Consider the following 24,155-nt stretch of genomic DNA (forward strand, 5'->3'; position numbering starts at 1 on the left):
CAAGGTAGATTAGGCAACTGTATGGTAAAACTCAAAATCCTGATGGTGGAGATGGCCAACGTTGTCCTGTGTATGAAACTGCTGTCTGCCTTACACTTGTTTCAGGAATGGTCTCCACATCAGGTTGCCAAGACCCTGATGCCACTTCTGACTTTTGTTCTCATTTTGCCCTGCCAGCAATGGATCAGGCACCTCAGAAGATATGTTCTGGAAACTTGATGCCCTACAGACCTTCATTCGGGATTTGCACTGGCCTGAGGAGGAGTTTGGGAAGCACTTGGAGCAGCGCTTGAAGCTCATGGCGAGTGACATGATCGAGTCCTGTGTGAAAAGGTGGGTGCCCATGAGGAAGCCTGGCACATTTCTCACAAGAGCTCACAGGATGCAAAGCTATTCCACCTTAAAACTGGAATTCACCCCATTGCTGTGAATTGTGGACTCTCCCAAGCAGGCACTTACTTGTCTGTTGAGACTGAGTGCTTATTCACAATAAGGCAATAAATCACCCATTCTTCTGGGCTTTGTAGATAATTACTTATTTTCAGTGCCGCATGTGAGGTCAGGTCTTTGTAAATGCAGGTTGGTGTGATGATGCTGACTGCTGAAGGCATAGCCATAAGAAAGATCCCAGTACCCATCTAAAAACACAGATATATGAAAAAAAAAAAAAAAAAAAAAGAAAAAAAAACAAGAAAAAATTATTTAAAAAGTGGGATAGTGTGTTGCTTGGCACACAGGATTCACGTCTGCCGTTGATTGGAAAAGCTGTTGTATCATCAGCTACATTATAGCATAGTTACCTGCAGATCTTCCAAAACAGAGATATCTTTAAGCAACTTTTAGACATACTGGCAGCTGTCATTTTGAAAGCAAAATATTGAAGTTAAATTTCCAACTTTTCTACTGCAATTTATGTCCATTTGCATCAGAGATAATGAGGTAAGAAGAAGAAATGAACTTGGTATTTCGTTGTGCAAAAATTCATAGACAAAGAGATGAACCAGAGAAAAAATGGAAGCCAAATATAGCCAATACATGCTAATATTAACTGCAGTGTGTGATGTGGCTGTTCTGTCCCACAATTTCCTGGCCACTCCGCAAGTGTGAGTGTGGCATTTATTTTCAGTACAATCCTCACTAGCCTGGATGTGCAGTGTCAGCACAGGGGAGAGCACATTCAATCCTGAGATGCAGGCAGGAAGGCAGATAGCTTGAGGCTTGTTCTCTCACCATTCTGGAATAAACCCTAGTGCATTTTAAGTGCAATGAGATGTACTGCATTTAATGTCTTTGACATAGAGTAATTTATTGCAGCAGCCCATCTTTGGTCTTGTGTCTGGCACAAACATTGAGCTTTAGTTGTTCTTCAGTTGTCAGGCTGTCCTTCAGGAGAAAACCCAGTGCTGGAGCTGTGCTCTCTGCTCTGCTCCAGCACCACCAGCAAGACTTATTTTCTCTTTTTAATTTTTTTCTCTTGGAATTAAGGTTCCTTTGCTGTCCTACAGCACAGTTATAGCTGCAATGATCTGTAAAAATCAGAACAAGTTAGCTCAGCTGAGATAACTGGGAAAAATAAGCAAATTTCCAGGTGCATCTAAAGAAGAGCTTGTGTGCCTGGAAGCCAGGTGGTTTTTTCCCCTGGTCTGCCTCAACTTTTCTACAAATGTGTTGCCCCTCTGTAAAAACCTGGCCCAGCTTGTATTGGTACAACTATATATAATGGTTGTGAGCATAAGTAAGTAGGAACATGCTCCTTTCCATGAGGAGATGGAAAATCCCAGTCTCCTTGGGTCCTTTCAGTAATTATCAACATTCTAGTCCCCGAGTCCAGGCTAAATCTGGCACTGGTAATTAAATCAGTTCAAATGCCATTGCTGATGTAAACCAATATGCTGCCTTCCCTATTTATATCACCTGCAAACAGGGCCTGGCTAAGGTTTCTTTAGCAATTTCAGTTTGACACAACATTTTTCTTCGCGTCTGTCTCTGAACTGTTGAATCCATGGAGGAGCCACCCTGCCTTCCGCACTGGGTTGTATTTTGGGGCTGTCAGGAAAGCAGCCCTTGCAAGGAAGGCCTGTTCACTAATAAATCCAGGCAGAAGGACCTACATACCAGCTCAGATCTGGTCCCCAGAACTGGAGCTTCACATTCGTAAATGAGTTTTCATTTGCATAACCCTTGGGGGATCATTTAAGTTCAGAATTATTCCTGAGCTGCAGCTGATATTATTTGTTATTTCTAAATTGAAGTTCCTATGTTAATTTATTGGCAGATTCTGTGTGATGTGATAATTGTTCTGTGTTAGGTTAGATTAGTGAAATACCTCTGGAATATGAAGAGGGGCTCTGAAAAAAGGCAAGGCAATGCCCACCACACTGGAAAGCATTCCCTTGTTAGACTCACAAATGTCTTGGTATTTAAAATATGACACAGGATCAGATTTTGTAAGTTTTGGCCTAACAAAGGTTTTGGTGTATCATAGTTTGTTACTGCCAGGGATGCCAAATTTGATGGCAGTGAAACCTCAGGAGAATGGGGAGGTGTGTTATGCAGATGCAGGTGTGTTCATTTGCATTTGCCTGTGCATGATTTGCAGATATACTCTGGTGAATGTGTGTGGTGCAGGGAAACCACTTCTGTGAACTTACAAGACAATTAAGAACTTCCAGCAAGCAAATACTATATATCACTGTAAATGCAATGATCTGGCAGTGTCCTTTCAGTCAAGCAATGAAGGAGTTTCTGTTATTTGTAGTTGATATCAGGGAGCAATAGGAGCTTCCTTTGGTGCAGCAGGGTGTGGTTATCAGTCAGCTAATGCAACCAAATTAAAGGTGTGCATTGACACTGCTGCTTGTAACATCATCACACTGTTTATCAAGCATAAGAGAGTCACAGTTTCCCTGAAACTGTTGAACACTTTATAAATAGTCTGTATTCTGGAAAAGGGGTTTCTTTTTAAGCAGGAAATTTTTTAATTTTTAGGAAAAACACATTTGTAACAGTAGCACTATGGCATTCCCAGCAGCATTCAGCTTTCTGCCTCTCAAACTCCTCTCAGTATTGTTTCAAATTATTATTATCTGCTTAGTATGTTTAAAAGCAACTGAAACATCTTCTTCTACTTTCCTTCACAGAACAAGGATTGCATTTGAAGTAAAACTGCAGAAAACCAGCCGATCAACAGATTTCCGAGTCCCTCAATCAATATGCACCATGTTTAATGTCATGGTGGATGCCAAAGCTCAGTCTACAAAGCTTTGCAGTATGGAAATGGGCCAAGAGGTAAAAATGCAGGTTCTTCCTTTCACAGCTTTTAAAGGCAATGTCATGAAATTTCCTGTCTCCTGTTGTGCTCGTTTCAGAGACGTTGTATCGTTTGTGGATTTAGCCTTCCATAGAGAGTGTGCAGATGAATGTACAGGGGGTTGCTCTCAAATCTAATGAATAGAAACATTCGGAATCCCTGTCACTTAGGAGTGGCTTTTTGCAAGGACTGTGGTATGCATACGGTATCTCTCAAGCTTGGTTGTTGCATGATGACCATATAAATTGAGTCATTAACTGCACCTTGGAGCCAGGTGTCAGCAACACACTTTCTGTGTATGGCTATTTTCTGTAGACAAACATAAGGAAAACAGAACTGCCAAGTTGTTGCTGTGATGCATGTAAGGGAAAAAAAAAAACCCAAACCACAAAAATAAAGAACTTCCAAAAGTAGATTGAAATTCCGGCTGCTTTGCCTTCCTCGAGTACTGGCTGTAATCAGCACACTTGATCATTCTGGATTTCCAGGTTCATAATGACTCAAGTTTCCAAATAACAAACCTGTTTTAATTAATTGCTGATTTTTATTTTCTTCTGAAGCCATAGTTGCAGGTTGAAGTTTCTGTGACTTGACCTATGAATTAGAAAGACATGGCAAATTGGAATGAATTAAATGCATCAGAATGCTCATTTTGCTCCAGTGACTTCAAGCCAAATTGAATATTCATATACCAGTCTAGAATAAATTCACAAATACTGTTTGGCTCACCTAGTCTGGTGCTTGTCAGCATTTCCTAGATAAGCCTTTTCACTACAGCTTTCCATGGTCAGATTTTGCAGTGAATCATTGCTAGTTGTTCCTGTGTTTTTTCAGTTGTTCACTTCAATTTGTTCCTCTGAAAGAACTTGCTCCAAAGGCCGCTGGATGTAGCAGGGCTCTCTGCCCTGATGTCAGTGGTGTTTGGATCAGATCCAGCTGTTTTTTTAGTTTTGTTATACATATTTCAGTTCTGACATTTTATTTGTGACATGCACCTTGTAAGAGATTTCATACTGCCCATCATCAGGTCTTCCCTTGTCCTCCAGGTCAACTGGAGCAGATCTTGAGTGGGCTTTTGTTGTCCAGACCTGGACATGAACTTCTCTACCATTTTCTGTTCCATATTCATACCCATGTGTCTCCCCAAATCCCTCAGCCTGCAGCTGCTGCAGCATCTACCCTGTCAGCTGCAAAGGCTCATGTCTGTGATGTTTCCCACTGCAAACCAGGATCAAACCCTTATACTGGCACAGTCCCTGGGGACAGAGAGATTTTGGAGACCATGAAGACAGGGGAGACATTCATTAAACTGTCAGGTTAAGCATTCAGATGGCCCAAGACTGATCACATCAGTGCTGTGCCCGGGTATTGTGTGACCAGGCACTCGCCGCATCTTTCCATGCTGACTTATGATGCTGCCTGTTTCCTCCAAATTCTGAGCATCAGTCCCACTGCAGGTTCAGCCTGACTCAGACTGCAGGAGACAGGGGAGGAGGTGGCTGTGTGGTTGCTCCTGGGCTGCAGCCAGGATCAGCTGCAAATCTGCCTGGACCACTTCCAGGAGGTGTTTGGTGCAGCAGCTCCGAGACAGCCGAACCCCTGTGGCAAGCAGCAGTTGCTGGGACATGAGGTTTTTAACAGACAGCTAAACTAATGGAACCTGTAAAGCAGACATAAATTGTTGGTGCATAGGTTACCATTTAGGGCTGCAGTATTTTATACACCCTCCCTTCTTCTTTTTTTTTTTTTTTTTTCTTTTAAGTAGTGTTACTACCTCCCCCTCCATTCACTCGTGCCACTCTGTGTTTTGGCTATCTCCATCTCCTCTTCTTGAAGCTGTCTAAACTTGTGTGCCAAGATGGTCAGGCAGAGGGGGGTAAAAGTTCCCATATAGATCTGTCAGTACAACCTGGGAGAGGACAAAATGGCACCCTGCCTCTTCCAGTGCCACTAGAAATGATGAGACAGTTGGATATGCAGCAGAGGCATGGGAACCTGGGTTTCCAGCCTGTGTCCTTCTCAGTAATATGGGGAGTTGGATCTGTGCCTTGTTGAGTTCCTCTGTCCCCCCATCTCTGGTGTGTGGCAGCCACACAGGTCAGCAAGGGGAGGAAGGAACAGACAGGGAGGGACAGAAACTCACTGATGGGACCATCCATCAGTGCCCCAGCTGGCACATGGCTCCTCCAGCCTGTGTCCCTGTGCAGACAGTTCAACAGCAGCAAAAAGGGCTCACGCTGCCCACCACAGAGCTCAGGCAAGGCCTTTGGCCCAGACCTAACCAGAGATGACATTTTCATTACAAACAAACCACTCATTTTTCTGACAGTTCAATCTGTATTTGGGCAGAGACTGTCTCAGCACCTTCCTTGCCTAGACCTGACCTTGCTCTGTGGGTTCCCTCCCACCCCAAAGGCCTTCCCTTTCACACTACCTTCAGCCACACTCACTTTAGCAGATACTTGAATGCGTTTTGCGAGCATTACCCTGTGAAACAAACACCCATCATTTCATTCCATTTCCTTGTCTCTAAAGGCAGCTGTTAAAACATTTGGTAAACATACTTTACCATCTTAAATATTTATTTTTCCTCTGAATTTTTAATACATCTAAGGGGATAAATGTATGTATTAAATGTTTCTCAGTTGGTCTAGTATGTTTCTATTTAATATCTAAGGTCAGATGGTCCTTAGAGAAATACAACATACACACAATCTGTTACATGACAAGGCAAGATACTCATCACATAAAGTCAAGTTGAATCATTGTAGTGCACTGATTATGGATTGTAATAATTGAGCTAATAGAAAGCTACGATGAACTTGATCGAGAGTGGGGGCTATGCTGGGTAAAGCAAACCAGCTCTGCGATCTTTAACCTTGAGTGTTTCCATGAGGAATGTAGAAGGAGTTGTTGGAATTGCTGGTTTTGCGAGCCAGGCATCTGTAGCAGCACCAGGCGCTCGCTTTCCAAACCGCCGCCGTCTCTGACCCTGTCCTGGCCGAGGTTCCCCTTCCTGAGGTGGAGCTGGGGCTGTGGCACTGGTGGCACTGGTGGCACAGGGTGCACATGGCTGTGGCTGCCTGGCGCAGGCCCTGTCCTGCATGGTCACTGCCAGGGCACCGGGGCTCACCCTGCCCTGGGGATTGCGGCTGCGATGGGAATGAGCGCTCAGGGTACTGCTACACCACCTTGGTGCATGCACAGGCTCCTGTCCTGCTCTCAGAGCTGTGGTTTTATTCCATTGGGGCTCTTATTTGCTTTTGAAACAAGCTTGTTATTGAACATGCATCAGTCGGTGCATTTCACAGTGAATTGCTTTGCACATAGCTAGTCATGATTGAATTCAAACTCATGACTTACATGATGAAAGCAGTTAGCTGAATACTTGTTTGCAAAGTTTTACACACACAGAAAATGCAGTTGCAGAAGGAAAACATAATGGGAGAGACACCCCAATATATGCACAACCCCTTCTCCATTTCCCTTAGGAAGTCCTGGCTGTGTCTGCCAAGCACATCAGCAGCTTCTACCTGTACCAAGCTGTTACAGGTCCCTGTCACCCCACAGCTTCATTCTAGCTGTGCTGGGAAAGGCCAGGTCAATCCTGGGAGCTGATAAGGCCTAGCTCTGCATTAAAGATGAATCATAACTGTGATCCCGTAAGGGACTTGCGTATGTCTTGACCTGCAAAGCAGGACATGGAATGGGAGCTGCCAATGCAAGTATCACCCGCTTGTTCGTGTATGTTTTCCCCCGCGTGGGCCCAGCAGATCGCAGCCTGTGGCGTGGCGGTGCCGGTTTGTCCTCGTGTCCAGGTGAGGCTCTGAGTGCCCCCAGCCAGGCCTTGGGCTGGGACGTGCTGTGCCATGTCCCCTGCCCCGGCCCTGCCGCCCCGGTGATGGCCGCGCGGCTGCCCCGAGGCCGAGCCCTGCCTGTCGACAGCCGGTTCCCTTCCTCTTCGGAGCCAAATAAAACCTAAGAGAGTGCCAGGTGTCAGCTACAATCCGGTCCCTTCCCACTGTTTTACTGCCACCAAATCCTACAGGTAGCGATCTCTGGTATTTCAGCGAAAGGAGGTTTTGACCCCATTTCATTTTCCATTGCTTATTGTTTCTGTGCATGATGCTGCTGTTCTCATACGTCTCTTTTTTTAATAGATTTTGGTTTATTTATTGTTTATCTTCATATGTTCTTTTTCCTGTCTTTTGCACTTTCCTCTTTATTTCTGTCCCCAATCATCTGAAAAGTTTGCAAAAGAGTGGGTAAGTGTGTCCTACTTTTATTTTCTTTTTCCCAAATTCCTATATTAATGTTACTGCCATAGAAAAAATCCCCAAACTGTAGAGCAGTTCAGAGTACTGATCAGACACTGAGACCAGCAGCTAGCATTTGTAAAGCCCTCACAGTCTTCCTTCCCAAAGTCTGATTAGTATTTAAAGCAGATTTGTCTCTTTCAATGTGATTTGATGTTAACATTTTAAAACAATATTAATGCCAAGTGGTAATGAATATAGTGACTAGCACCAGTGCTTGAAATGTTTGACTGAAAAATCAAATGTTTTGTGTTGGAAAGCAGTCATAATCAGTATTTTCTCAGTCCATTGAAAATAAGAATATACTGTATGTTTTCACTAATTAAATCTTGTATTGGAAACAGGTCTTTTCTAAATTAGTAGAAGACTGTATTTTAGTACCTATTCTAGCCATATTGCAGCTGATTGCATCAGAGCTCCCAAGCTAAGCAAGGTTTGGCATGTGCAGAAATTGGGTTGAAGACTCAGAAACGCTGGTGCTGCAGGCACAGGCCTTGGTCAGCCAGTGCTGAGCTCCTGCCACGGGATCTGCCACTACCCGGGGCTCAGGGCTGCACTGCCTGCTGGCTTCTGCATGGGACAAAAAGGCTCCTAGTGGTTTGTTGGATGGTTTCTAAATCTATCTCACAGTACAAAACAGCAAAGCATTGGAACGAGCGCTTAACTTGAGCCATGTGCCTGCTGAACCCAGGGTAACAGAGGTTCAGCTGCTTTGCTGCCCAAAGTGGGAAGGGTGCTGCACCATTCCCAGTGGTTGAGCCCACTGCAAGCTCTCCTGGAGCAGCACATCCTCCCCATTCCCATGCCGAGGGCTGGGTGGTTTGTGGTGCCCTTGGAAGGGGCTGCCTGTTCCCCTCCAGCAGCAGGTGTATCCCACTGCCTGCTGCAATCCATGTGCCAGGACAGGATAATGCCCACAGAAGTGGGGCAATCAGAATCTCTAGGAGCACTGGGTGCTGTTCTCACAGGGATGGTAGAGCCTCCCCTCCACGCATGGCTCCCAGAGCTGCGGGCACACAGAACAGGGCAGGGTTTGCCCATGCTTCAAAACTGATGCAGGATTCTCCTGAATTCAAGTTCTCTCCTACAAGTGTAAGTAGCTACTGGCCACTGCAGTGGGGCCCAGGGTAATAAGCTGCATAATTCTTTGGTTTAATACTATTTATTGTGGCTTACCAAGGGAAGAGACTGACAAGTGTAGAGCTGTTGGCTGTGATCAATGCTAATATTTTCCTCCCCCTCTCCTTTTATTTTTCTTTAGCACCAGTACCATTCAAAAATAGATGAACTAATTGAGGAAACCGTCAAAGAAATGATAACACTCCTAGTGGCAAAGGTAACCCTCGGCTTCAGGTGAAGTGATTCACTGTTAACGTTGCATCTTTAATATGTGCGTTTCCATTAAAATGTGACACATTAGGATGTTGAATTGGCTTCTTGTTTCTCGCAGGCAGGATCATACATCTCCCAGTCCTTTCATGGTGACTCTTTGTTGATAAGGACCTGCATGAGATGTAGTACTCTGCTAGCAGGATTGCCATACTGGGCCAGAAGTGGCTTTAAGGAATGGGTGTTAGGTTAATGGGGTAACACTCCATGGTCAGCGTCACCCCACAGCACTGGGGTAGCTGCAGTCAGGGGGTGGCACTGCTAAATGCTGCTGCAGAGTCATTGGGGTGGCATGCAGAGGTGGTCACCACTCCTACTCATGAGGTTGTGTGGACAAAATAGCTCATCTTGTGCAAGATCACCATATGCTCTTCTAAGAAATTAATTTAGAGATGACAGTAGTGGGAAATACATTCCAAAATGTCAGGTTTAATTGTTTGGAAATTGTTTTTCATCGGAGTCAGCTTCTGTAGCTTAGCTGCCAGCATTCCCCTTGGGTGGTTGTGTAGGTCTGGTGTGCTGTGCTAACACGGAGGGGAATTGGTATGTAAGGAGAAAGATGGTGGGGTGTGTTTTCCTCTAGTTTCAAACTTTCTGAGAACAAGTCATCCCTATTATACAGTGGAGACCTTTAAACATAATCCGCCAACATATGCCAGTTCAATTCTTCTGCAAGAATACCCAGCTAGCTGCGTGCTTGCCACTGCATACTGGGAGCAGGAACCACAGCCTTCCCCACCCAGAGAGGCTCTGCTGGATTCCCCACACACACTCTGCACACACCTCCTGTCCCCTGTACCACACAGGACTCTGAGGGGTGATTTCCAGTCAGCAAGAGGTGCACCACAGCACCCAAAAGGAAGCACTCCTTTCTCCCCACTCCCTGCCCACTGTGCTCAGGGAGAGGTGGTCCACTCCTTTGGCAATGCTGGGAGGTCCACTGGCTCCTTTGAAGATGATGCAGATTTTTACACCCTTGTCCAACTATTAAAAATAATTGCAGTATTTTCTGTCTTTGTAGTTTGTCACCATTTTGGAAGGAGTCTTGGCCAAACTGTCTAGATATGATGAAGGGACTTTGTTTTCTTCATTCCTGTCATTTACTGTAAGTACAGATTATATTTCCTTTCTTTTTCTTTTTTTTTCTTTTTTTTTTCCTGAGTTGTCACGTCCTGCTCTCCCAGGACTAGATCGGCTACCGAATAATTCTTCCATTCTGTGGTGTTTGATCACTGTAACTCCCACATGAATAGATAACCTATATGCAGATATACAGTACATAAACATCCAGGATGCACAGAGAAAAGCCATCTCCATCCATCCTTCAGCTTGGTAAAGTTTATTCTGTAGAGGATACATATGAAGATGAAAAAAAAGCATTGCACTGTACCTGCAATTAGCTTCATTGTCACTTCACATGACAGGTGTGTTCCTCTCAGTCTTCTGGCCATAACAGTGACCATTAAATAATAAATAGCAAAATAAGGGAGATCTAGGGAGTGACTATGTGTCTCTAAAAGAGAACAAGGTAGGGGAAATGCCATGAGGTCATGAAGCACAAGGTGCTTCTAATGCCATATTTCTCCATTACACTGAGGAACCAATTCACAGCTCACCACATATTTCCTAGCAAGGTACAGGACCAGACCAATATCTGTGCAAAACTGGCCCCAGTATCCAGAAATAGTTTAACAATCAGAGCTGTATTCCAGAAAAGTGTTGTGACAGCTTCTTAGGATGAACACATGGCAGCTGATTTCCAAAGGTCTTCTGAGAATGCATGTGCCAGAAAGTTTACAGGAGTGTCTCTGTGCAAGCAGGACTTCACTTCTCTCAGCTCACAGATATTGTGCACATGAATGCCTGTTGCTGGGCTGCTTGGAAAGTTGTGCTCACATTTCACAACCCAGTCCTGTTGCCTTCATGTGCAGCCTCTCCTGCACTGACTTGTTCACAGAGACTGGGCAAGAGGCAGAAGGCACTGCTCTGCAAACTGGGAAGGCTTTCCAAAATCTCATTTTGGAGTTGTCTTAGTTCCTTGCAAATGTCTGCTGTTTGCTACTCTTGGGCCCTTTTACTGAGTTTGAGGCAGTTTGTAGGATCCATCTGGAAATGGAGATGGATTTAGGAAGGCTTAACAGCAGAGGCAAGAAACTGCTCTTGGCAGCTTTGTGTACACAGTCTGGCAGCTTATCTGAACCACCGTGGGGTTCAAACTAAGCATTCTGCCTTTTCAGGTGTGCTGGAGGCACTTTGTTCTTCAGAGAAGACAGGAAGGGAGGGTGTTCCATTCACTGCAGCTCTTCTCCCAGGATAAACCCTGTGTGGTTACAGCACCAGGACTGTGCTCACCCGTGCTCAGGGGGATGCAGGGTATGGCTTGGGTTGGATACCTGGATACCTTCCCTCATTCCAGTGCTGTGGAGGGTTAGGAAATGCTTGTGTGCCAGCAGCAGAGGATGTGGAGGCGGCAGCTTTCCAGGCATCGGAAGTACCAGCATCAGCCCGTGTAGACAGTGTAATGTGCAGCCCTTCCTTCCCCGTGAATCCAAGCTGTTCCTCGGTTGGTGCTGCGCTGCTCCCACCACATCCTACTGTTTACACTGCCGAGTGCTGCTCCCTTTGATTGCTGAGCAAAGCCCTGGCTGCACCTGGGCTCCGGGCACCTGTCAGGACCAGCACGTGGGCACACAGGGTTCAGGCATCCTCTCTGCTGCTCCTCGGACACTCACTGACAGTTAACTGCCCCAGCAGCAGCAAAACAGGCTGTCCCACTCCAACAGCCCCACAGCCTTCAAACGTGGTCCCAAAGCCTGGATTTCATGAGTTTTCAGTCAGGAAGGGATGTGTATCCAAATAGCTGCTATGCGTGGTGTGTGCATGTCTCCAGGAAAGTGTTGGTCCCTCGCCCACAGCAAGTGGGCTGGGTACATGGCAGAAGAGCAGGATTGCTCCTTCCTGACAAAGGGACGTCTCTCGCTTTGGCCCCCATATTTGCTGGGAGCCACTGGGAGAGGAGACTGAGGAGCAGCCCTGACCCCTTTGGCACTGGGCTTAGCAAGTCTCCTCTCCCTGCAGTAGTAATGTGACTTGCTGTGTTTAGTCTTTGCAGTGATAAATACAGAATCTCTCTCTTGTTACAGCATGCTTGCACCACCTCCCACGTTTTCCCTGTCTGAACAAATACAACAAAGTGTGATGGTCCAAGCCACCGAGCTCCAGAAAGCATTAGTCTCCCACCCCCTTCCACCAACTTCTTTCATCGTGTGTTTTCCAGGCGCTCTGCAAGTGACATGTACTCGGGGGTCTTGTGACAGACAGTTTTATCACCTAGTAGGATATCCTCATTTCCAATTCTTGCCTCGAAATTCAAGATAAAATTAATGCATCTGTTGTCCTAATAAATTCTCACTAGCCACTTCTCCTTGCAGAGCACTTTGAGAGGAAAACACCCTTCTAAATTTGGCCAGACTTTTTTTTTTTCTGTTTGTTGCTACATTTGAGTGCATCTTGGCGGCAGCAGCCCAGGCCCTGGCTGTATGTCTGCATGTGCAGATCCACTGACTCACAAGAATGCCAGATGCTAAAATTCCTTGTAATCTGTATGGCCTCTGCAGGCAGAGCACTACACCTGTGGTAATTATAACCAAAGACTCCATGCTACCCAAGGCAGACAGAAGTAAAAGATCTTATTTTTGTTCTGTGCAAAATTTGTATGGTAAACTGAGATGTTTCATGGCAAAGTCACATACTTTGTGAAAAACGGCAGCCTAGCAAAAATCACACAACATCCGGCAGTTTGGAAATTTCACTAAATGTAGCCAAATCTGACTTTAAAGAAAAACAAGTAATTATTCTGATTAAAGGAGAGTGGGCAGAAGAAGCAGCTCAGTTTTTTTTGTGGGTGGAGGGAGGAGATCGCAGGAAGCTGAGTTATTCTTGTCGCCTCTTGGCTTTGGAGAAGGTAGTTTGAAAGTGGCGCTAAGCTGGACCCAAGAGTGCTAAATCCACAAGCAGCTGGCAGGTTTGCCTCTGCCTGGCTTCGTGCTCCATGTGATATTTGAAGGTACAGGTTAGCCTGTACCTGTAGTCTTCCTGTAGCTGAGGATGGACCCCAGCTTGAGTTCTGCAGGCTGTTGAGCCACATCGTTTTCCAGACTTTCCTCCTGATTGCTGGGCTTTGCTGCTCAAAAACTGCTGGTTTGGTGCTTGCATGGGCACCCTGCCTGCGTGGGTGTGCCATGACTGCCTGCTCTCCTGGAACTGCATCCACTGGATGGGCTCCAGCTGCCTTCACGCACGGAGGCTGAGGCTCCTCCGCTCCCATTCCACAGGAGCAAGGGATAGCACTTCACCACCTCCCAAGAAAGTTGTGAGGATAAATGCAGAGACAGGGCAAGGTGTCCAGCCAGCTGGCTGGAAACAAGAATACCTGGAGACAAGACAAGTGTTTGCTCTGGTGCTGATTTTGCTGTCTCCTTCATAAACTCACATGCTGGGATGAGCCCAGTCTCCCTGCAGCCTCTCCAGCAGGCAGACCCGGGGTCACACTGCAGCAGCAGGCACTCGGTGCCCTCCTCCTGCCCTTCCCTCTGTTCTTGCCCCCCGGCTCAGCAGCCTGGGCGCTGCCAATGCTCGCCGCGTTCACCTCGGCAATTACCACCAGTCTGGTCTTTTGTATCGCCTCATTGTGCTTAATTATGCACCCCCCACACACACCATATGAGTGCTTCCACCCACTCTCACATTCTGTCTCACACATACATTCATTCTCTCATTCGGGACACATAATTTATTCATCCCAAGATGCAACTGTGTGCGTGTTATATTTAGGCTGTTTTAATGGTAGCTTTAGAAATATTTAAAAGCAGGTGAGCTTTTACACCCAAACAAAGATGGCCGGCAACGCTTACCCTAATTAAAAGCAGAAGCGTTGTGGAAAATCCCAGCCATACTCTTTCTAGACACTGTGCCTTATGCTACAGTGGGAAAAAGGTCTCTGTGGCCAGCTGGGCACTGCTCAGTTGGAAGAGTTGGCCCTGACGTCAGGGGCCACCCTGCCTCCCGCGCCAGGCAACGTGCACCCTGCTGCATGGAAAATCACAGACAAAGTCAGTTTGGGGTCTTGCAGCTCACACCAGCTTGTGATGACACCACAGAGTGCAGTGTCCATCTCTAATGCCCTCCCTCCAACAACATCTTCTAAAAAGGGAGGAAGATCAGGGGAAAATGAGGTAGCTGTTCAGTCTGGGAAGCAGAAAAGCTTCAGAGCACTTCTGCATGGCATGGCGTGAGCACACTGCCCCAACATGGTCTGCAAGATCTTGCCAGCATCAGGGCCAGCAACAAGAGGAAAAATAATAATTTTTAGTTTGAATTCACTGATGTAGGGGAGGAAGAAGTGAGTGCAGGAGAGGCTGCAGGTGAAGGCAGCAGGGATGAGTTTTGAAATATGAACACAACTTTCCAACCAGCCCAGCCACAGGCATTCATGTGCAAAACTTCTCAGAAAACCTTCAGCCTAGCACAGCATCACAGAATGGTTTGGGATGGAAGGGACCTTAAAAATCATCTCGTTCCAACCCTTCTGTCACAGGCAAGGACACCTTCCACTATCCAAGTTACTCAAAGCCTCATCCAGCCTGGTCTTCACAATTTCCCAGGCTGCAGCCTGCTCAAGTGGGGGAAGCACACCGTGGGCAGGACTATGGGAAGGGAGCAAAATTAGGGTCCTTTCTTGTGTCTAGGTTGGTGCAGGCCCCTGCCAGCCTCACCACGCCATCACGGCCCTGCTCCCAGGGGAGCTGCCATTGCTCCTGGGATACAGCTCCCAGCAGGGGAGACATGCAGTGCCTTGGGAGACACGTGGCATCAGGTGGAGAGCGAGGCCGCCGAAGAAAATAACGATGTCTTCTTACGAACCCCGTCTTCCCCCGCTCGCTGAAGTAGAAGCACAACTCCCACACTATCATCTGCTGCTATTAGAGCTTTAGCAGCAGTAAAGTTACCTCTCCAAAAAAAAAAAAAAAAAAAAAAACAACAACAACAAAAATACCACCGTTTTAGACAGGAAAGTGAGTTTCATCACCTTTTTCAACCTACTCAGCATTATGTTGTCCCAAGTCTTGGCTGGAGATGGTCTTAGAGAGTTTAAAGAAAAAAACAAACACCTGAAAAGGTTCTGATGGTGTTAACTCTCTTCTTGTTCCTTTTACAGGTGAAGGCTGCTTCCAAATACGTGGATGTACCCGTAAGCACAATTTAAACAACTTCTGTCATAGTAATTTGCATCGTGCTTTGGTTTATGGCATGTGTAGCAACCCACATTATGCATTAACAGCCAAGATTGAGCCATGGGCCTTCATACTTCTAACATTTGAACTGGAAAGGATATCTCCATTATGTTAATAATGAGCAGTTACCCTCTTATGGAGACCTATGAGGCTGTTTAGGCAACAATTTGCAGATGGTGTCAAAAAGGTACCATATTTATGCAATTGGCTTGAATCACATTTGAAAAAAAAAAAAAAAGGGAGCAGTGCATTCTGTTGATTCTTCATTTGGACTTGTACAAATACAGTATAATTTCCAAACAAAAAGTCCAGACATGTTAGAACTGAGCCAACACACATCTAACACATTAGCTAATCTATTTTATTTTTGTTCTTCTAATTGTTGGTTTATTTTACTCTTTTGGAAAATGACTTTTTTATTACTTTGGGGAAATGGTGATGAGCTACCAACATGTGTTTGGGAAATTGTTAATGAAAATAATTTTTTCCATTTTTCTGTAATTGGTGTAGGGAAACTGTACATCGTCTCCTCTAATTAGACCTTGATTCATAAGGAAAAGAGCCCTTAATGTTCTTAGACAGAGCACTTAACTTGCCAGAAATTTACATTTAAATTAAGTTGAAGTGTAATATATGAATGTTGGCTGGAATAAGGGGTTACTGTAACATTTACAGGCAGAAAGATCCTGAGCAACTGCAAATGCAGAAAAATAGATTTTAATATACCACACCAGTTCCTGCACCCAGTTAGACTGGGCAGAGGAAATCAAGAGTATCTCAGCTGAGTCTGATGATGTGTATGTACAATGTGCCTGTATTTAATGCAGCTGTATTGTTCTGCATGTTCTCATAAGACAATGTCATAAATTTATCAGACATCTTGAACCACATCATTTGCATTTGTTTTTTTCCAGCCCTTTAGCCCAACCTAAATGTTGCCTACAAAATTATCATATCTTGAACCTAGCATGGAAAAGACAAACTCTTGAATACTAAGAGGTGGTGCTTGGTTTAAAATACCCCAGTGCAGATCTTGGCATCCTGTTCTCTTGGAGTAATAAAAGCAAGATTTTGAGCGCCTTGGAAAGAAAAATTCAGAATTTATTTCTTTCCCTGAAAATGTGGTGATCCTTCAGATGAAATGTCCTGGTTGTTTCAGTGCATCTTAAATATTTAGTCATCAGAAATTTGAACACAGAACAGTTATTTTAAGTAACTTCTAGGGCGAAGCATGGCCTTCTCTGAGGCCTCTATATTTCTAAAGTAAAGCATTTCCAGGGAAGTGGCCTTAGTAAAATGCTGTGTAACTCTTTCAAGCTTTTCCAAAAGCTTTGTACCTTGGACACCCTTGGGAGGTCTGCAGCAGGGTCTGCTCCTCTCCTCAAAGCCAGACAGATGCTGCAGTTCTTTGTGTATATCAGAGCAGAAATCTTTCACCTGAGTTAGTTTTCAGTTGTTTCCCCAGCTGCCCCTGGAAATGAAACCAAATTACAGAGGCTTCCTTGACAGCCTGAACATTTTTAATGAACTGAACCACCAGCCCCACACAGCTCCCAGACCTGTGCAGAGGTCACCCCATGGTCCATGAGCTGCTGCCTTTCCAGGGGAAGGAGAATGAAAAACCTGTTTGACTGGAGGACAGAGGTGTTGGACAGAAACCCACCACTTAAATTTAGTTCTGCAATGTTAGTTAAATCTAATTCTGTAATTCTGTTCCAATTGTCTCGGTACAAACCAGTCCATCTAATCCTGCCTTGGAATGGGCACGATCAGCAGACTGAAAATTGCTTGAAAGTGTAACACTTGACTACAGCCACGTCTGTATTGTCCTCATTGTTTTTCAAATTAATACCTTGTCATTGTTGCAGTAGGTGTTAAGAAATGTCACTGCCTTCCCAAGGGCCAAGCACTGGCCCTTTGCTTGATAATTGTTTGCTTTGTATTAAAAAACTCCCTTCCTACTGCTTTCCAAACTGTCCTCATTTTCACCCTGGAAATTACATGGATGTGTTAACTAACTTCAATTTACAGCGGCTGACAATCGTATCTTGCAGAGAAATGATACTCTGTGATCTGAGGTAAATCACAGTAATGGAAACTAATGACACTAGTTATTAACAAACTTACAATGTGCCACACAAATTTAAGGTTTTGTGGCAGCTCTTGTAATGACTCATGTTACCATATTTTAATGGGTTTCATTTGAGGTAAGTTTGAATCTAATATATCAAGCAATGTGAACTCAAACAAGAATTTTTTTTAAGTATTTTCTCATCCAGCTGCTTCAGTTCCCATTTGCTTTAAAGCAATGCTGTTATCCCCAAATTCTTGCATGCTTGTAGGTTACTCTTTAAAAATCAGTTAAAATCTGCAGAGAGCTGTAGAAATGTGACATCAGGTAAGTGTTCATCAGGTAAGGAAAGGGCAGACTGCAGGAGGACAGCAGGAGATGGAAGAGAAGGAAAAGCAGTGATGAGGCTGCACAGAGAAGCTGCCCCCTGTGTCAATATTCATGTTTTTCTCTCTCTCTCTTCTCTCCTCCATGCAGAAGCCAGGAATGGATGTTGCTGATGCCTATGTGACATTTGTCCGCCACTCTCAGGATGTCCTGCGTGATAAGGTCAATGAGGAGATGTATATAGAAAGGTTATTTGATGTAAGTAAATGCCCTCTCCTCCTTGGACACCAAGCAGGAGAGACCCAAAATGTGACAAAATAAGACAGGAGGATAAGTCACATTTTGTGAAAATTTATTATAGCTTTAAAAAATAAATCTTTCCCTTCTTTCTGACTAAGGCTCATATCTGCTCTCTGCCTGCTTTAAATCTCTACTCCAGTCTACTGTGTCTTAGTCTGTGTGTGAATTAAAAAAAAACAGTATCTTCTAAGAGAGCTCTTTAATATGTTTAAGCTTGTGTAAATTTCTCTGTATCAGAACATCTCAGTCATTGTTCTCACTGTTCAAATTTGAGCCAGGTTTTTGGCAGATGTGTTTGCTAAGGGCCAACTCTTCTGCACGTTTTGCATTGTTTCATTGGCAAGCACTCCAAATCTGACAGAAAATTGAATATACTCAACTTTAATTTTGAAAGCTAATCAAAACAGAGCTGATTATGAATGGGCTTTGGTATAAAGATACCATGTTGTGGTGTCTGCCACCAAAGATAAATTTGAGACGTGGTCTCCTTGATGAAGATGGCCGGTAGGAACTGACCCAGATGTTCACAGCTAATTTTCAGCTGGATAAGATCACTTTGTTGGACTGTGAGAGAACAGTGACCTGTGATGCCTGAGTTTTTTAGGTTTGGATGCATGTCAAAAATATCTCTGTTTCCGTTGCTCTTGTTTTGTTTCAGCCTTTCTGTCCTTGTAGCTGTTCTATAGTAAAGGTTTTCTGTTGATGACCAGACTGCAGCATTAGTGTTTCAGTCTCGCTAGGATATTTGTCCGTATCTCAGTTTCTGTTTGAAACAGCTTCTTTCCCTATTTTCCTTCCTTCCATCTCTCAGCAGTGCCATGTCTCAATCTCCTGGCTCTGGAACTCTAACAGCCTTCTGTGCTTTCTTTACTCACTCTTTTGCTTCCTCAGTGTGCAGGGAAATCTGCTTTTTCCCCAGCCAACCTCTTCCTTCACTCAATACTTCTCTTTCTGCACATTACCTGTCCCTCAGAAACCTCTTCTTCCTTTACAATTCCCACTCTCTCTTTTCCCCATAACTTACCAGATTAAAATGGAACTTATCTCTCATGTCAAATGTTTTATCACATTATATCAAGTGGCATGAATTAAGAGTCAAATAATCTTACTGTGTACATCTACTAGCATGACCCATATCCACTGAGAATGCCTCATTCATGCACAGAGCACAGCAGTGCCTCCTCCGGGCTCGGCTCGTGCTCGCTCCAGGGAGAGTTTGCAGCGTGAGCACCAGACGCAAATCACCCATCAAGCAGGCATGGGGAGAAAAAACAAAACATAAAACAAAAGACTGTCGCTTCCATCTGCAGCGGGCCTGCGAGTGCATTGCTCGTTTGTGTTGAAATTTATTCCACGAGCAGTTAAATTTCCAGAGCTCATCTGGACTGTTCTTTTCAATGCCCACACTGCCTTTTCCCTCATCCTTTCCCTATGATTCACAGTTGGTGTGTTTGTACCGATTTGGGCCATTATTTCCAATTTTCAAAAGGCTGTAATTAACACAAATATTGATTTCAGTTTGATCCACTCATACTTGGTTTTACCAAGCCATATTTTAAACAAATTAACAGTTGACATGAACTAAAAAACGAAAGAGCAGCTACCTTGGTGGAAAGCAAAAAATTCAAAACCCTTCTTTCCCTCCCTGCCTTCCTGAAGTCTCCCTGATACATGTGGAATTAAGTAATCAAAGATGGGGTTTTTACATTGCTCTGCCTGTTTTACACTGGCTGAAGGTGGGAATTGCAGCATGTGGGAGCTGTTCCCATTCCTGTTCCCATCCCAGTGGGACAGAGTTGGGATCTAATGCTACTGGCATGTTTGCATGTGTCCCATGTGTGTGAGTGTGTGCCCGTGAGCAGGGCGAGCTGCGGGGCGGTTGCTTTGCAAGGAGGGAATGGATTGTGCCAAACTCTTGTCACCCAAAACTTGGAATTATGTTTTGAGCAGTCATGGATTGTCTTTGTCAGGCTGCAGCTGAAGGAGCTGGCTCCTGTGGTCAGCTCCCACCATGGCTCAGGTGCTCCTGGTGGAACAATACCAGCACAGGGTTTACATGGGAGTCACCAGACCCCATTTAAGTTGGTGCTGTGTTCACCCATGTTTGTGTAAAGGCAGGAGAAAGTGCTCAACTCTATTATTGAGCTCAGAAAGAGCCCTGCAGCCTTTTGCCCCTCTCACCTCACCCAGCAAAGCAGCATGGACATGGGGGTCTTTAAGCTCTTTTGGTCTTATTTTCTGAGGACACTTTAGGTACTAACTACTTCTTTAATAAGAAAGAGAAGAGGAATAATCAAAAATGGTATTTATGATGCTAAATTAGAGTTGGACCTTATTTTGTTCCTTCTTCCCCCAGCATGGCAGGGGAGCAATCCTCTTAGCTGCAGTTTGTCCAGGCAATGAGATTATTAACCCTTTCACAGCCAGGTCCTCAGCTGGTTTAGTGCAGCAGTGCTGGCTTGCCCTGGCCAAATCTCAGTCCAGTTTAGGCTGTTGTATGACCATAGGGGCAGCAGTGGCAGCAAACAGCTTAAACCTGCCTGCAGGCAAGTCCTGTGCACCCAATAGGGTCCCAGTAAAGACACTCACAGTGTGGGGCTACATCCCCTTTCTGCACAGTCCTGAGCAGTGCAGGAGCAGGGGTGCACAGTGCAAGGTTTCCATTGCACGTTTTGTGGGGTTTGAACTCCTAGGATACCCCTAATCCCCACACTTCTCTGCAATCCTGCCCTGTGTTCCCATTTGTTTCTTCCCTGGAACAGAGGCTGCAGAGTGTGTTAGGCCATGTCCCCAGAGATGCTGGGTTAATATGTCTTTTCTTGGCATTTGTCATGATTTCTTAGCTCAGAAACCATCTCTCTTCCCCTGCATCGCCTGACTTGCTCGTGCCCGCAGGACAGGGCTCTGCTCTTTGGGAGATACTGGTGTTTGTGGCAGATTATTGTTATATTTCTGTGTGGTCTCTGAGTTAATCCTCTTAATTCTGCAAATTAGTCAGGATGGGTTTTCCCCCCCTCCCTGAAATAGAGTCATTTTAATTTTAAAAATTTGTATTCTTGGGATCATTGAATGAACAGATTGATCGTGGAGTTCTGCTGGTAATCAAAACCTAACTAGCTTTTTGGCAGTGCTGTTTACTGCAGAGTAACATGACTTATTTACTTGGCCTGGTTCACTAATTTGATAACATTTAAAGCTAAAACACTGTAATAAGGCCCATTGGTAGAGAGCAGTGGTAACAGAGGAATTTCAGAATAGCATCATAGCATCCTCACCCTGCACTCCTGTGTCTGGCTGGGTGCTTTGGGATTTAAACTCTATGGTACTTTGCACACAATGCAGAAGGATCACAGACTCTCTGTGGTGCCTGACAGGAATTAAAATTTTATCACTTCTTGCCCAGAGAGGGGAGCAGAGTTGACACAGAGAATGGAACTTTTTATAGGAACAATGAGGCAGAAGCAGGTGGGTGTATCTTAAACATGGGAAAATATCTTCAGTGATCTTGAGTCTTCAGACCAATCCTGCAAAATTGAGGTTCTCTTTGTCTTAGGTCACTCAGAATTTCATAGGATCAGAGTTTATACATCTGTCATTTTGTCTGAAGGCAGTGGGAGTTCTACTTGTGAGGGTTGTGCCCTTTGACAGAAGTTATTTCTAGATCCATGTATGTGTGTATGTCTTTACAAACACCCTTAGATACTCACAGGATAGGTTTCAACCCGTCGCAACATATGTGATCCAGAAAGTCTATGATTGACTAGTAGATAGTGTGAATGCCAACCTTTCTTCCACATAAATTGGTAAACACTAATGTAAAACATAGGGTGACTATTTCCTCCCCAGCCACAGTGAGTAGCACATACACAAAAGGCTACTGAGCACTGGGTGAGCTCCCCGAGATCCTGCGAATTCCAGCATCCCGATGCAGTCCCTGAATAGCGCAGATGGCATTTTTCTCTCTGATGATTAATTCAATATCTTACCCAAAAAAACAAAAACATGCTTTTGATATGAGGGATCAAAACACCAAGAGAAGCTCCTAAGATTGCAAGGACCTAAAAAAAAAATTAATTTATTTTTTTCCTCCTTGTACTTCTTGAAGACACCAGCCTGAGTAGAAGATAAGGATTAAAACAGATGTGCTTAGTGCTAGTTCATCTGCTTAAATCTAGCAGTCTCTGAGATCAGTGATTAAAAAGCCATCTCTAACTTTGATGAAATCCACTGCAATGGTAATTCTGTGTCTCTGATCGCTGTCTTATGGGCCTCATGTCTGCCTAAACCGGACATAAAAAACATTTCACTGGAGATGATACATGGATTATATGGGTCAATTATACACTTAATCTGCCTTCTGGAGATTAAGTGTGCATGGATTGACCCTGCGTATTTGGCTTGTCCTTGGCAGTTATCAGATCAGGAAGGTTGCCTTTACCAAAAAGTCTGGTAAGAACTTAATCACGCAGTGATACTGCCCGCCGAGGTGGCAGCAGCCCCCGTGCTGTTTGCAGAAGGCAGTTTTACCACTTCACTGTCACTGTGAGCATTCAGCTCCCTGGGTCTGGGTCACAGCCGGGACAGCAGACGCAGAACTCACTCTGGAAATGAGAAATGAGCCTGTTCTTCTCTGCAAGACAGAAATGGCTCTTAGTCTTGATGGCAGGGTGGGATTAGCAGGGTCTGGCAGGTGTAGCAGGGAGGGCAGTGGGGAGATCAGGGTTTGCTGTGCCCTTGGCTGTCCTCAGTGCAGAGGAACAGTCACTCCAGGTCCTCTCCTCAGCTAGAAGACCCAACATCTCCTTCCCAGCACCTTCAGGGAGGCAAAAGACCCTGGCTGAGGCTCCAGCATCAAGTCCTGTCCCTCAGACCCATCTGAGTTTGCCTTTTAGGAAGCCCCAGTGATATCCCAAAGCAGATGTTGCATCTGGCAGATTTTGATGGATTTTGGGTTTCTTCCCTCAGTCAGGAACCCAGCAGGAATGCTGGGAACATGGTGCAGGACAGTCCCCATGTTTCCAAAGCAGGCTGCCCTCGCTGATATCTGACTTCTAAATATCAGAGATAATAAGGATGCAGGACACTGTGTGAGTCTTAAGACTTCAGCAAAATCCTTATACACACTTCCAGGTGCCTGAGTAAGCATTTGTCACTGGAGGATCCATAGGCAGCTCAGCATATGTTTTCAGTACCTACACATTAGAGCCTGATAGCACACCTGAATATATTGAAAAAATACAAAACACAGCTAGATCAGTTAATTTAGCAAGTCCTCTGCTGACACTGAGGTATTAGCTTATTCTTAAAATCAAAGCTTTTACCCTTAGCAGGGTTACTCACTTGAATTTTGGCAGCTCCTTCAAGGCATGCTTGCAGGATCATGGCATTTCTTGCTAGACCGTAAGCCTTGCACGGCACAATCAAATGCCAAAACAGAGCCCTTCCCATCCTCCCTTCTTCTTCCCCTCTCCAATCTCAAAAGCCTGGTTGTGAGTCAGTGGAGCTACTCACTGTGAGTTAGAATTACTCACAGGAGGCCGGGTTGCAGGATCAGGGGAAGAACGGATATCAGGCTGCGCGCTGGGCTCCCAGCTCGTATCTGCTTGTAGCCACACTCACCACTTTCTCTTAGACAGACAACAACCTGTTTCCCTCCCACGCAGCTAGACTGCTCATTAGGGCACTAACTCTCTCCCACTCCCATCCTGATATGGCCTCCACGGAGCTATTTCTTCTGCGTTGTTTTTTGCTTTTTTTTTCCCCCCTCTCTCCCCTTCCAGAGCGAGTTGTGGAATGAAGACAATTAGGCACATTGATCTCAAGGGAGCGCAGCTTCCTTTTCCCTCTCTGTGCATCTTTGGAGGAGCCAAAGCCATGCAACTTTTGCTGCCCTTTGCTGGCTTGGCAAAGCTCAGACCTAGACCTGGAGTTGATCTCTCTTTTGCTGGGAAAAAAAATAAAATTGTGGTGGCAGCTGTCAGTATATCTTCTAGGGGACAATTTCTCTTTGTCCAGAGGGGGCATAGAGTGCACTGTCCTTCTGCAGCCTCTTTTTCTCCCCATGTGCCCTCTTGGAGTCACAGGGGAGTGGGGAGAGGATCTTGGCACTGACACCACACCTCAGAGGCAGCCTTGTCCTCTGGTCTTCC

General features: G+C 45.1%; 1 protein-coding gene across 2 annotated transcripts in view; it reads left to right on the forward strand.

The window, feature by feature from the left end:
* Positions 1-24,155, forward strand: part of CADPS (calcium dependent secretion activator) — a 206,163-nt gene that overhangs the window by 166,673 nt on the left and 15,335 nt on the right. For both annotated transcript variants that reach the window (XM_041425708.1, XM_041425710.1), the window contains 6 exons: positions 178-333; positions 3,141-3,288; positions 8,888-8,962; positions 10,037-10,120; positions 15,233-15,265; positions 17,857-17,964. In XM_041425708.1, the coding sequence (XP_041281642.1) occupies positions 178-333; positions 3,141-3,288; positions 8,888-8,962; positions 10,037-10,120; positions 15,233-15,265; positions 17,857-17,964 (604 nt within the window). The remainder of the gene's footprint in view (positions 1-177; positions 334-3,140; positions 3,289-8,887; positions 8,963-10,036; positions 10,121-15,232; positions 15,266-17,856; positions 17,965-24,155) is intronic.

This window comes from Onychostruthus taczanowskii, unplaced genomic scaffold (assembly GCF_017590055.1).
Source record: "Onychostruthus taczanowskii isolate IOZ18803 unplaced genomic scaffold, ASM1759005v1 scaffold9, whole genome shotgun sequence".
In the NCBI taxonomy this organism is placed as follows: domain Eukaryota; kingdom Metazoa; phylum Chordata; class Aves; order Passeriformes; family Passeridae; genus Onychostruthus; species Onychostruthus taczanowskii.